General features: G+C 45.6%; 1 protein-coding gene across 11 annotated transcripts in view; it reads right to left on the minus strand.

The window, feature by feature from the left end:
• KCNT1 (potassium sodium-activated channel subfamily T member 1) overlaps positions 1-15,152 on the minus strand; it is a 214,884-nt gene that overhangs the window by 124,328 nt on the left and 75,404 nt on the right. For 3 of the 11 annotated variants that reach the window (XM_081896327.1, XM_081896328.1, XM_081896326.1), the window contains exon 1: positions 3,115-3,412. The exons of the other annotated variants lie outside the window; for them this stretch is intronic. In XM_081896327.1, the coding sequence (XP_081752453.1) occupies positions 3,115-3,266 (152 nt within the window). In that variant the 5' untranslated portion in view covers positions 3,267-3,412. Of the gene's footprint in view, positions 1-3,114; positions 3,413-15,152 lie in introns of those variants that run through there. 11 annotated transcript variants of the gene reach the window in all.

Genomic DNA, 15,152 nt, shown 5'->3' on the forward strand with positions numbered 1-15,152 from the left:
TTGCTGTCTCTTGTACTTCTTGATACTGCTAACAACAGGTGATACAGGAGGCTTTAGCATCACCAGCCCTGGACACCCAGGCTCTCTGTCTCTGCCCATTCTTGCCCCCTTGAATATGTGGCACTCAAAACTGCATACCAATGTCACACCTTCGAAAAAGGAGAACCCAAAGAGTTAAAAAACAAGAGATTACACCAGCAAGAAAACCTACTGGGTCAAAAGTGGGAACGGTGGTCGCTATGAAGAAGTGGTAGGGGACATTTTTCAGTCAGGCAAAATGGCTCAAGGCAGAGAGATGGTGAAGCAGGACTAGTGAAGCAACCTTCACATGAGAAAGGTTCTGGCCTCAAGGAGTCCCATGATGGAGAGCCCTGGAAGGCTGAGGTTCCCCACCCCTACTGTAAAGCCCATAGCCCTACAAAGTACTGTTGACATGGATTTTATCTACCCATTTTTAGGGTTGCCATATTTTGAAGAGCAAAAAAGAGGATGTTACTGCAACTGTGATTTTAAATGCCTCTTACTATATGTAGGCTATAGAAGCACTAATATATTGCAGAGGGGGGCGGGCAGGAGAAGAGAAGAGCCTTCAACCACCAGTTACGTCTATATCTCTTCCAGAATTTTGGCAAATTTAAAAAATCCACCCGGACAGAAATTTTACCCCTAAAAAGAGGACATGTCCTGGAAAAAGAGGACACATGGCAACCCTACCTGTTTAGCCCAGGAACAGCATGTCTTCCAAGTAGAATCACAAGGAATCAGGCTCTGTGGGGTTATTAATTATACAGCATACTTCTTGTGCCCCATAACTTCCACCCACAAGTACATATGTGAGGTTACCCCCACTGACTTTTATGAACTTCACAGGGTGGGAGGAAATGACAACATCAGTACCACCCAGTGCATGTCAAAGCAGAATCAGGCTCAGGGTCTCCCTAAGCCAGCGGTTCTCAACCTGTGGGTCCCCAGATGTTGTTGGACTACAACTCCCATCTTCCCTGAGCTCTGGGGACCCACAGGCCTGCCCTAGCTAGTATTTGAATCCACAGTAGGTCTTAAGAAAAGAAAATACTTCACACAGTGGAGAGTTAAAATATTAGAATTCACTCCCAGAAGAAGCAGTGGTGGCCACCAATGGGATTCTAGTCATTTTATCAGCTTTGGTTAATATATCAGTGATGAGCCTAGATGGCTGGGGAACAGATTGCCTAAAGGAACATCTCTTCCCATACCTAAGTGTCCAGTCCTCAAGACTCTTCATGAGACAGCCTTCCCCAGGTCCACCACTGCCATCTAATGAAGTGAGGCAGTGTAGCCTCTAGGAAGTGAACCTTTTCAGTGGTGGTGTCCTGGTAATGAGATGTTTTTCCCCAACCAACCACAAATACAATTTCAGCAGGTAGAATTCCCTATTCAAAAAATTGGTGGTCACATATAATACCCTCATGAAAGTCCTGATTCATTGTGGGAGTGCAGTCTCATGGCACAATTAACACATTACATCAGATTAGGGGTCAGCAATTTGACATCTGTTGGGGTCCTTGGGCACACTTGGGGTCTTCCCTTAGTGTCTATAAAACTTGCCCCCTTCACTGCCCCCTTGGTCATGAGGTATTGAGGGAACTTATCTTGTTTTGCCTTGAAAGGTACCTAGAGCTAAAGGAGAAAGTTGGAAAAGTGGTGTTCTTTCCAACTCCCTCTTTTGGGTAGATTTCCAGTGCCTCACGCAGCAGAATGACCAGGAAGGTCCAAAACTGGTGCAAAACTGGCTTACCGCATTTGGAAGTCAGTGAAGTAATACACATTGCTACCTAATGCATGGCTGACTTTTGCTTCAAGGGGGGTGAGGGGGTGGAGAGAGGAGCTGCAAGTGGTACTCAACCCTGCTGCTGGCACCTGTCCATCGCCACCCTTGCCAAGAACAGTCCACCAGCCTCAGCTCATCCATTCAGAGAAGCAAACAAGTACCTAGGTGCCTTTTTTGCCCTGCAGAAGAAGACCTGCTATTTCCACAGCTGATTTTCTATGTGCCCCTGCTGTTCCCCCACCGCTGCCCGCCCGCCCGCAAACACACACCAGGTAGATCCCTCCCCTAACAAGGAAATACCCGCCTAATTAGACAATCCTTTTCATGAACTGCCTTGTTTACATGGAGCCCCTTCGCAGTCGGGGAATGAATAAAAGGCGCCAGCTCGCCTTACAATCCAGCGATATATGCAGTACATACGGTTTTTCAAGATTTAGAGAAGACAGACAGACAGACAGACAGAACATGCCGGTAGGCGGGCTGTGGAAGGATTGATGGATATAAGAGAAAGGATGGAAAAGGGATGCCATGGAACAGAGGTAAAGCGGAGAACTCGGTCCTGCATCTATCTGCAATGCTGGGATCATTCATTCAGGCTGTGAGCCGCCCGCCCCACCGCCCCAGTGAAATGGACGGTTTCAAAGGAAATGCAAAACACCTGCCGATTTCGGAGAAAAGGCTTGCCCATCCCTTGCCTGTTAACAGATGTGTACCCAGAAGATAGTGTTGCATTTTTTATTTGATTATTTCCCCTGGTTAATTTTCTTTTCTCTGCATGCAAACCTTGGTGTGAGCGCGAGAGAGGGAAGATTCTTTACGCAAAGGGGTGTATTTTCCAAACCGTGTGCTCCTGCCTCTCCAGACAGCTTCCAAAGATGGTGCATAATAGCACACACCACAAATTGGGAAGACTGGGGGAAAGGGCTTCAGCAACCCCCCCACCCCCACCCCCACCCCTCGCACAGATTAATGCACACTGCAAGTTAACAGGGGCTGAAGTCACGCTTTCGGGGTTTTCAATAACTGGCATGCAGCAGTTTTGTATGTTTATTTGAATCTCATCTGGCTTTGGTTGTTTTGGAATCTTTGGTCTTAGTTAATAATGGCACCCCCACCACCCCACGGGGAAAAAAATAAACAGATTTGGGATGTTAAGGAGCATGGGTGTGGGTTTACAATAAAAGGGAGGGGGAATCCAATTTTCCACATTTTTGCTCCAATAAACCCATTCGGCTCCTTGCTATGTCCGAAGTCCACTACGGGGGGTGGTCATCTCCACACTGAGGCATGCAATGCTGCAGTACCTGTGTCCAGTTTCGCTGCCCAAGGACCCCAGCCTCCGCGCGGGTAGCAAGGGGCTGACCCCCGGGACATCCTCGGTCGTTGCCAGAGGCGGGATGGTTTTCTGGTGGGCATTGCTCTCGGATGGCGACTTCTTCAGCTTTGCCCTGGCCATCGCGGAGGCTTCTTCGGAGATGGGGGCTGCCTTCACTTCCCCCCTCAGCAAGAACTCTTCTCTCTTCTTGCTCTTTCACTCATAGCAATCCTTTGCTCGAAATGCAGTTGGGTCGAGAGCGGGAAGCACGTACCATTTCCCCTCTCCCAGGCACACAACACACTCGCCCCCCCCCCCAGACAAAGCTGCACAGTGGAACAATCCTGCCCTTGTGGATTTATTGTGGTACTGATGAAGGGAGGCTCTGGCTGGCATGGTGGTGCAATGAATCAGGTGGCATGCAGCGGAACCGTGGCAAGATGGGAAGAGAAAGTGCTTCCCCTGGCTAATAGGATTTATGCTGGTGGCACTTCCAATGCCTTGACCAGTTAATATGATGATAGGTGATATTTTTCAGTGGCTGTAGTGGTAAAATGCTGAAGTGCAGGAGCTCATCACAGAGCACTGTACGAAGAGCCCTAGAGAACCCTATAGCCTTGCACCTGTGGATGGACCCCACATAGAGTAATAGAATTGTAGAATTGGAAGGCGGTCAAAGGGTCATCAGGTGCAACCCACAGCAAAATATAGGCAGGAATTTTGACCGTATGTGTGTGCAGTGTCATAGCTTGTACAGGCACAGGAAATCTCAGGACCAGGTGGGTTGAACGTGGTCCTCTGATCCTCTCTATCTGGCCCCTGAGACTCTTCCCCAGGCCACACATCTCAATAGGTTTGCTCCACTTCCTTAATGACATAAGTGCTTTTGCCTGGCTGGATTGTGTCCTTGACCTGTGATAATGCCTCTGGTTTGCTTGAATGAAGGATGGAGAGAGGGGTGTGCTTGAAAGCTTTGTTGTCACCTCATTCTGCCAGTTACCCTGGTGTACATATACATATGGGGATGCAGGTGGCGCTGTGGGTTAAACCACAGAGCCTAGGACTTGCCGATCAGAAGGTCGGCGGTTCGAATCCCCACCACGGGATGAGCTCCCGTTGCTCGGTCCCTGCTCCTGCCAAACTAGCAGTTCAAAAGCACATCAAAGTGCAAGTAGATAAATAGGTACCACTCCGGCAGGAAGGTAAACGGCATTTCTGTGCGCTGCTCTGGTTCGCCAGAAGTGGCTTAGTCATGCTGGCCACATGACCTGGAAGCTGTACGCCCGCTCCCTTGGCCAATAAAGCGAGATGAGTGCCACAACCCCAGAGTCAGTCATGACTGGACCTAATGGTCAGGAGTCTCTTTACCCTTTATGTTTACCCTTTATGCAACGCACACACTTTTGGCAACAGAAGCAAGCGAGACAACATGGGAGTAGTTGCTAAAGCAGGAAAGGGGAAGCTGAAGCCATTCAGAAGTTGTTGGACTCCAGTTCCCATGAACCCCAGCCACTATTGGTTGTTTTTATATTGTACATCATTAAAAAAAAAACCCCAGTGGTTTATAAATGATTTAAAATAAAATAAAATAAAATAAATTATTAAATCTGCTTTCCTCTTCATTTCCAAACCAGTATGATGTGACGCCTATCTGCATTCATGCATGCATGAATCAGCCACCGATGCCATTAATGAAAATGGAGTCACCTAAAGAGAATTGCCTTCTAGTGTCTACCGGCGGCAGCTGGTGCCTGCTGAGCCTAGTGAGGTGGAAGGCAGGGAGCCCAACAGCAGGGGGCATCAGAGCCAATGACAGAAGGATCCAACTTGTTTTAGGTTTGCCTTCCCCCTCCTCCTCCTCCTCCTCCTCTTCCCTGCTTGAGTTCTACAAGGGCAACTCTGAAACTAAAGAGAAGGAGAAGGCTGACAGTCAGTGCTGACAACCCCTGGAATGGATGTAAGGTTCAAAAGCACATTGAAGTGCAAGTAGATAAATAGGTACCACTCTGGCAGGAATGTAAACGGCGTTTCCATGCGCTGCTCTGGTTTCACCAGAAGCGGCTTAGTCATGCTGGCCAGAAGCTGTATGCCGGCTCCCTCGGCCAATAAAGCGATATGAGCGCCGCAACCCCAGAGTCAGCCACGACTGGACCTAATGGTCAGGGGTCTCTTTACCTTTACCTTTAAGAAGGGAGGCAGGTGGGGGTGCGGTGGGTGAGCAGACTGAGGCTAGTTTAGCTGTACCACATTTGCCCTAATGGAGTAGCCTGCAGTGATTTGCTCACAGTAAGCACACTGGCTTAGCTTTTAGCTAGAAATATAAATGTTTCTAGTTAGGGAGACCACTGAACCAGCCCCTCCAAGATCTACATTTTACATGCATGCACCAACTGTCTGAGGACTTGCCTTTTTAAGGTCACAGCAGTGGGGTACTTCACACATACCCTATAATTTTGATTTAAATGCACACTTCTGCCGGATTTGCATCCTTGGGAGCAATTTAACAAACAAAAGCCACCGCCCATCATTAGAAGGGACAGCTGTCTTTCCTATATACTTTCGCATCCCCCAAGAGGGTAACACACCTGAATCACAGACATAAGATAAGCAAGTGTGCCCTTGGCTCCTGGCTCCACTGATTAATCAGCTTAAAAGCTTTTAGTTGATTAATCTACTCTAGTAACTCCCAAATGGCACAAGTGAGGTAAAATGATTTACAGCCACTAAATAATGCACAATAATTCACACTCCCTAAAAGCTTTAAAAGTCAGAGGTTGGGGATCTTTTCCAGCCTGGGGGCCACATTTCCTTCTGAGTAGCCTCTGAAGGGCCACATGCTAGTGGTGGGCACCCCTCTCTGTCCTCCATCCAGGCAAACAAGGGGCATGATCAGAGCTGAAGGGCACATTCCAGATCCTCTGGGTCTGAAGCAAGGCCAATGAGGGGTGTGGGCTGGGGAGAGGGGTGTGGGCTAAGAGCTAAAAAGGGATGCTGGGGGGGGGGGAGAACATTTGGCCCCTGGGCCTGAGGTCACCCACCCCTGCTTTAAACTGGTCAATCAGTGGTGGCTGCAACTTATGGGCACATTTTTATCATTGTACATATGTGTCTATTTTTGCTTCTGCATACTACTGTGAGGTTTTTGTGGGGTTTTGGGGTTTGGAGGGGTTTTTGGTGGCATGCTAACAAAAGAGCCACTAGTGTGCTGCAGCATCAAATCATTAAACAATGTATTCTGCAGGTCCAGAGCTCCCATCCCTAGAGTGGAGCCACTGCTGGCTGCATCTCTGTGTGATTCACTGATCTGGCCATGTCATTTTCCAATCAGCTTCTGCTGGCTGCAGGGAAGAGGGGTCAAAATTCCACCATGGTTCCTGTACTACATACAATCAGATCATCCTGGTGCAAATGGCACAGCAGTGAAGGATGCAGATTGATATCCTGTGCTTTCTGGAACGTAATGACGTTCCTGAGGATGCTCGAAAGCATCATTTCTCATGATGGTGAGGCCAGCAAATGCCTCTCCTGGCTCCAGTAAGCAATCCTCATGGATAATTCACTGCCCCCTATTCTCAAAATTTTTTGCTTGCACTTGGGAAGAGGGAGAATTGACAGGGAAGGCTGCCTAGCAGTAGGGATGGGAATTCCTATTTAGCCTCTCTTGAAATGTAGTGGAGTTTTGGGTAGGGCTTCCATTTTGAGACCCCTCTCCCCAAATGAATCATAAACACACCCATGCACCAATGCTTCCTTGCCCTCTTGAACTCATACACCTTTACACACATACAAACACATGGGTGCAGGGGCACTTATTTTGACTGTATTTGGTATACGGCCTCGGCCCAGTATGCCTGAAGGAGCATCTCCATCCACATTGTTCTGCCCAGACACTGAGGTCCAGCTCTGAGGGCCTTCTGGCAGTTCCCTTGCTGCGAGAAGCCAAGTTACAGGGAACCAGGCAGGGGGCCTTCTCGGTAGTGGCACCCGCCCTCTGGAACGCCCTCCCACCAGATGTCAAAGAGAAAAATAACTACCAAACTTTTAGAAGACATCTGAAGGCAGCCCTGTTTAGGGAAGGCTTTTAATGTTTAACAGACCACTGTATTTTAATACTTTGTTGGAAGCCGCCCAGGGTGGCTGGGGAGATGCAGCCAGATGGGTGGGGTATTAATAATAATAATAATCATCATCATCATCATCATCACTTGGGGTGGGGAGTAAAAGCCTCAGCCCAGGAAACCTGATGCAGTCAAAATGCCATCTCCACACTGCTTAGAAACTGAAGATGATAAGCAGGAAAAGCAGGAGGATAAAGGAGTGGATATCCCAGGGAAGGGTGGAATTTGGCCAAAAGTTGCACGCAACCCATGGGCAAAGGTTATCCATTCTAGGTCTTAGATCTTCTGGAAATCTTTGCCTGGGTGAATTTCCATTAGAGGGGGAACTTTCAGCCCTGTAGATGTTGTTGAACCACAGCTCCCATCAGCTTCAGAAAACAGGGCTGATGCTGAGAAATTATGGGAGTTTTAGTCAAATGTCATCTAGAGGACCAGAGCTTCTCCACACCTGCATCAGAGGTTGTTTAGGGTAGCACAACCAGAGCAGTCGCATTGGGTGCCGCACTGCAGGGGGTGCCAAAACAATGCTACAGAACGGAGCATGAGAGGTGGGGAGGGGCAACAAATTTTAGCATTGCCCAAGGAGCCACTGAAATATGAGAGACCAAAGTCTGCCATTACCTGCATTAGAGGACTCCGTGGTTACTGTTCTTTCGACATTGTATACAGTGGTACCTCGGGTTACAGATGCTTCAGGTTACAGACGCTTCAGGTTACAGACTCTGCTAACCCAGAAATAGTACCTCGGGTTAAGAACTTTGCTTCAGGATGAGAACGGAAATTGCGTGGCGGCTGTGCGGCGGCAGCAGGAGGCCCCATTAGCTAAAGTGGAATCTCAGTTTCAGGTTAAGAACGGGCCTCCGGAACAAATTAAGTTCTTAACTGGAGATACCACTGTAATCTGAGTGGATATGGAAGGGGCTATAGCAGCAAGCTGTCAGTCTGAAAGGAACATCAGCACCTTCAAAGACAAAACCACCTTGGGGATTCCCATTAACCAACTCAGAACTCTTTTAGGCCAGCCAGATCAGGTTTCTTCCCCCTCCTGGGTAGGTGAATGTGAGGTGTAGCAGTTAACTAGGACCTGAGAGCCCAGGGTTCAAATCCCCACTCAGCCATGAAACTCAGTGGGTGCCATTGGCCCAGTCACTCACTCTCAGCCTAACCTACCTCACAGGGTTGTTATGAGGATAAAATGAAGGAGGGAGAGGGGGGAGAGAGAAGAATGTATGCTGCTTTGAGCTCCCTAGTGGAAGGATGGAATAAAAATAGATAGATGATAGATGATAGATAGATGATAGATGATAGATAGATAGATAGATAGATGATAGATAGATAGATATAGATAGATGATAGATAGATAGATGATAGATAGATAGATGATAGATAGATAGATAGATAGATAGATAGATAGATAGATAGATAGATGATAGATAGATAGATAGATAGATATAGATAGATAGATAGATAGATAGATAGATAGATGATAGATAGATAGATAGATAGATAGATAGATAGATAGATAGATGATAGATAGATAGATAGATATAGATAGATAGATAGATATAGATAGATGATAGATAGATAGATAGATAGATAGATAGATAGATAGATAGATGATAGATAGATAGATAGATAGATAGATAGAGATGATAGATAGATATAGATAGATAGATAGATGATAGATAGATAGATAGATGATAGATAGATGATAGATAGATAGATAGATAGATAGATAGATAGATAGATAGATAGATATAGATGATTAGATAGATAGATAGATAGATAGATAGATAGATAGATAGATGATAGATGATAGATAGATGATATAGATAGATAGATAGATGATAGATAGATGATAGATAGATAGATGATAGATGATAGATAGATAGATAGATAGATAGATAGATAGATAGATAGATAGATAGATAGATGATAGATAGATAGATAGATAGATAGATAGATAGATAGATAGATGATAGCTAGATGATAGATAGAATTTTCCCTCTGCCAGGAACCACATACAGCAGTTGGGGGGCAAGTGGGGAGATGGGCAGGACCTGAAGCAATCTCTATCTCTCTCTCTCTCTCTCTCTCTCTCTCTCTCTCTCTCTCTCTCACACACACACACACACACACACACACACACACACACATATACACACACACACACTGTTCAGCTGGAGAAGTGCAATGTAAAATTAGGAAAAGTGCAAATTTAAAAGGATAGTCCATGTTTCCCATTTATGCATTGTTTTGGAAAATGTGAGTTGAGTTGTGTCTCATTCAAATGCTAACAAAATCATGGATTTCTTCACTATCCATATCTGTACTCAGTCACATTTGAGAGCAAAAATAGATTCTTGCCTGAGTGCTGAGAAAGAAACAGAATTAGAATGTCAATCATTTAGGCACTCCCAAAGATATCATCATTCCCCCTTATTTGTCTCCCCTTCTCCCCAAGTTTCTGATTTTGTGATGGAGCCATTCATCCTTTTAGCACACACAGGTGCCTCTGGCACAGAGGCAAAAACCAACACATTTTACATAGATTACACACAATGACGCTTTTCCCGTCTATTTTGGAAATGAAACTGACATTCTCTTTGAGTAACCATGGTTTTGGGGACTGCAGGCACATTATTTGGAAGGGCTGAAGCTTCATTTTGTTGCTGCATCTTACAACTAAGCTAAACATCCAGAATGATCTGTGTGGCACAGGCCCCCAGGGACTGTACCATTTATGAAGATAGGGGCAGCAATCATATGTTGGCATGCTCTTCCATGCAGTGGTTTTTTTTGTTTTGACTCCTTGCATAAGGAAACCTAGCATATCTGGGAGAGCAGCGTATTCCCCATGAACAGCTAGGTTCCCACAGTCAGGGAGTGCAGTCCTCCACCTATATTCAGGAGTGATACAATCCCAGGAAGCTGTGGAGTCTGGTTCATCAGTGTGAATGGGCCACTGCTGCACCAACCTCATCATGCCCTCGCCAGCCCCCACTGGCCAGCCTTTTTGCTTACACCCAGTCCAAAGGATGGCCCTGGCTATCAACTTACTCTTCCTTTATCTCAGTGTTGTCCTTTGTAGAATTCAATAGGAAAGATGATGGGGGGGGGGAAACTAAAATTTGTTGGCTCTGTTGTCTCTGTAGCCATCTGCTGCTGGTCTCCTTGCCTTCTGCCCTACCAGTCCCAATAGACACAAGACACCACTGCCAGGAAGGCTGTAACTGAACTTGTAGATGCAGAGGCATGACTTGTGCCCCACATTGGAGGGGCCCGGCATTGCATGCATGCACATGATGTCATGCACATGCTATGCTGTGCTCTGCACTTGGCCTCCTCATGATGCACGCGTGGCATGGCATGGCCCACCCACTGCCTGCAAATGCAGGCTGGACTGCCACTGCTGCCTGTTTCCCACCACCTTTCCTCCACTGCCACAGTGATGACTGGGGCAAGGCCTCCACCTCCACATCAAGGCCTCCATTGAGGCTAGCTGCAGCTGCAGATGTACTTCTGTAAGCGTGGTCTGGCTTCTGGAAGTACGTCTGCAGCAGCAACAGGCCTCAATGGAGGCTTTGTTGTGCTGGTGCACTTGGCCAAGTTGCAGTGGTAGAGAGCCAGTGGAGAGCCAGTAGAAGTAAGACAACAGGGGAGCAGTGGTGGGTGGTGGTTCAAGGTGGTTTGGGCCACGTTTGTGGGCAGGAGGGTGGTGGTAGGGCACGTCACATGGTGCACCCATCATCAGGAGGAGGCCTCCTCTGCCCCCACAACATTGAGGCTCAGCCCCCTTCTTGCAAATATTGAGGTGGCCTAGGGGGCCTTGGCCCTGTTGAGATTGTGCCTTGAACAGGGAGGGCTTTTAGGCCATCTATGATCCCAGGGCTTGAGTGTCTCCACTCTTGCAATAAAGGGATAGAACAGGGAAATTCATTTATCCTTTGGCATAAGCAAACATGCAGCATTCTGGTGCTGGGTCCCCACATACTCTGGCAGGAGACCCCACCCTGTGTACAGCTGTGTGGTACAAATCCAACAGGCATAGCTAATTTTAATTGGTAGGATGCCATAATAGGAAAATCTCCACCCCTGGAATATCTGTTTCCCACAGAGCTATTTTAAGGAGCCCTTGCCAGAGTTTTCCTACACTGGGCCGCCACAGCCCATCTTACCCACGTTTGGCTAATCACAACCTGTCACTCTTACATTGGGAGCTCAGCTCTGGAGGCTGATGTGCCTGCAGAGAGGTACAATTGCTGGCTTCCAGTTCCACTCTGCCTTAATGGAGGCAGCCCCCATGACAGTGGGAGATTGTAGGCAAAGGAAAAACAAGGTTGATCGGGGGTAAATTATCCTTGCAAATTTCCCCCCTCCAGGGACTGGGGGAGTGGGCTTCACTCACAGTTCATCTCAGTACCTGACTCTTGCTCTGGCATGAAATGTGGGGGAGGGGGGCAGGGAAGCGCTGAGTCCAAAAGCACTTCACCCGCCGAAAACCCTCCAATGCCGCCATTAAGAAGCAGAGGTTTCCCTGTTAATTAGAGCTTAACTGGACTAAAGTACAGCCACATGTTAGAAGAGATGAGATCAAAACTGCAGAACAAACCAACTGCAAGGACTTTAAGGTTTGAATTTGAGATAAGACTTCATTTGGTGCAAAAGACGATGGGGGGAGCCTACGGTTTCTTTATTTAAAGTTTTCTTCTCTAAATTTATGATTCAGGAACCCTCTTCTGAATGTTAGTTCAAATTATATTTGTACAAGTGAGAATGGAATATAACATCAAATGGAACTGTGTGTGTAAAAAAAACCACAGGAACAGGGAAGTGAAGCTCTAATCTGCAAAGGTTTACGACGGAAACTTAGAGCTGACTCTTCCCCGTCCTTTATTATCTATGAACTGAACTTAACTAAGAGGACTCGGAATTTAATTTAATTGGAAGGATAATCAGCTGGAAGGAAGGATGAAAGGAGTCTGTGAGCTGCCAAGGAACTGATAAGGTTCTTTACTGAGTCATGTGCAGTTTGACAGATCACTCTTCTTCCCAGGCTGAGGGGAGTAAATGGTGACAACTGTTTATTTACTGTGACAGAACTGTTTTGCACCAAGAACTTTAACTGTTGTTAAAGTTCTTGGTGCAAAACAATGAAGCACGGGACAGAGCAACAGAGAAATTTCTGGAACAACAATGGGATATCAGCTCCACCCAAGGCACGACTGATAATAGCAACAATTGGGGGAAAGAAAGACATAACATCTTACAAGGACAGGAAGAAACACCACGGACAGAATAAATTTTTTTAAATGATATTTATTCAGAATTTCAAAAATACAAGAAAAAGACAAAAAATAATAAGAAGAAAAAACAAGTACATAAAAGAAAGAATAAACAGCAGTATAACAACATCACAACAAGAAAAAGAAAAAGAAAAAAAGAAAAAACAAATCCCATATTACATCTTTTCATTTGCTTATTTCTTTGACCTCCTCACACCTCCCTTTTTGTATTCTGACTTAATTCGTTGTTTCAGCAAATTCTTTCCATCTTTCTCAATTCTTATTTAGATAGTTTATCTTGATAGTCTAACCTATTAGTTAACTCAACAAATCCTTTCCATCTTTTACCATATTCTGTTATTCAATTTACCTTAATTTATTTAACCTTATCTTACCATAAAAATAAAACCTTAAAGTTCAAAATTTAAAACATATTTATACATAACTCCTTACATCCTTTCTACTAAAGCCATATAATTCCATTCCAACATTTTCCCTAGTATTTCATTAGTTTTACACTAATTCCAAAAATAAAAAGAAAATTTTCCTTTTATAGGCTTTTTTTCTAATTTTTATCCAACGTCCCTTCTTCCTGGTCTCGGGTTATGTCAGTCCTTACTGTCCATTCCATCCAGTCCATCAACCTGGTGATCTTATGTCCGAGGCCCTTAAGTGTCTTCTATGCCCCTTCTGCAGATTTTCTTCTTTTTGTTTATGCTTACACTTCTCCTTATCTTTTGTTGGTTTCTTTCTTAATTTCTTCCCTTTCTCCTTGAGGAGTGGGTGTCTGGGGGATTCCAACCGATAGTTACCTCCATCTTCCTTCATCAGACTAGCCCATTCCCCACAGTCCCACTCCCCTCCATCATCATTGTAATCCAGAAAGTAACTATCCAAAAAATAGTTATCAGCATGTTTCCAAGTCCCACCAAAGTTAAGAGCCTCCTTAACTCCAAGCTCTCCCAGGCCCACTCCAAATTCAATCTTCCAAAACAGCGGCTTATGCTCCTGCAGGGCTTCGGATCTCTCCATTTGTGTTGCTTGGGGTGCGATCACAGCCTCCTCCATCTTCATCTGCCCTTGCACTTGCCCAGTCGAACCAGTTTCCTGAGTTGGTCGCTGTATAATTTCTATGTCCGTATTTCCTGTTAATCCATATTCACTGACTACTGCAGTCATCAAATCCAACTTCTCATTCATCAAATCCATCTTCTCATGCAACTGCTCCAGCAAAGCATTTGTCTTGCAAAAAGCAGACACCAAAACTTCCTCCCAACACATTTCTAATCAAGGTCAAACGACTGGTCCCACGATCCCAATCTTGCAGCTGTGAGGTCTCCAAGTAAACTGCAGCAACAAATTGACAAGCTCCCTCTAGGGGACACAATTTCTATTTGTATCCATCTTTTTGAAACATGTCCAACAAAAGAAAGTTACTTTCAATTTTCAAATACTTTGTTTCTTTAGAATGCAGAAGGCAACATTGAAGTCAGTTTGTTTCTCTTTTTTAACTATCTGTCAAAATGCTCCACTTACAATCAATGGACGTCTCCAGCAACTTCTGTCCTGACACCCCCTTCCCAGGTTTGAGACAATGGAAACTTATTTTCCTTTACTCCCTCTCCTGCAGGCTTAAACAACCCCCCCCCCTTTTCTCCTGCTTCCAAGGGGGTTTTATTAGTTGTAAATGCAGGAAATTTCAACCTTTACAACAACTTTCCAGGCTATTAGATTGCAAGGTTTTTGCTTCAGTCTATTTAGAAAAAGCGGGAGGCGGACTTCCTGTTTTGAACCTTCCCGCTCCGGTGCCTAATTCGAGTATTTCTTGATCCAAATTTTCGTTTTTACTCACGGGTACTTGTTTAGAGTCCAATTGTCAACAGGAAAAAGTCAGCGCTCTCCGGTGATGGCTGTGCGGCTTCCCTCCGTGAAAGTAACAGTCAGTTCACAGCATCGTGCTGCTCACCCCAATTCGCTCCAGAGCCCCAAAATGGGGTTCCCCGTGAGTAGGGGAGGCGCTCCTGGTGCGCTGCCGAACCCCACGTTCCCAGGCTCCCTCCGCCTGGGAACCACGGACAGAATAATTGCCACACACAGGAAGAACAAGGATATACATTGGTACCTCGGGTTACAAACAGTTCAGGTTGCAAGCTCCACTAACCTAGAAGTAGTACCTCGGGTTGCGAACTTTGCTCCAGGATGGGAACGGAAATTGCGTGCCAGCAGCATGGCAGCAGTGGGAGGCCCAATTAGCCAAAGTGCGCCTCAGGTTCGGAACGGTTTTGGGTTAAGAACAGACCTCTGGAACGAATTAAGTTCGTAACCCGAGGTACCACTCTAGTTTGAGTTCCTCACTTGAAGCTCTTTGAATCATTTAATGTGTCAACATGAATAGAAGTTATTAATATTGAAGTTGTTGTATAAGGGATTATTTTTGTGACCAGAAATTAATGGAAACTAATAAGATTTTGGAATGCAGAAATTAAAAAAAAATCACCAAATCATCAAATTTAGCATGCGGGGAGCCACTTTAACTAAATTATATAATTTCGTACTTGAATGATTGGTATTAATAATTGTATTATAAATTGGTATTGTTACAATGAGGTTATTACTGGACTGTA

This window comes from Podarcis melisellensis (assembly GCF_964234715.1).
Source record: "Podarcis melisellensis genome assembly, chromosome: Z".
NCBI lineage: Eukaryota > Metazoa > Chordata > Lepidosauria > Squamata > Lacertidae > Podarcis > Podarcis melisellensis.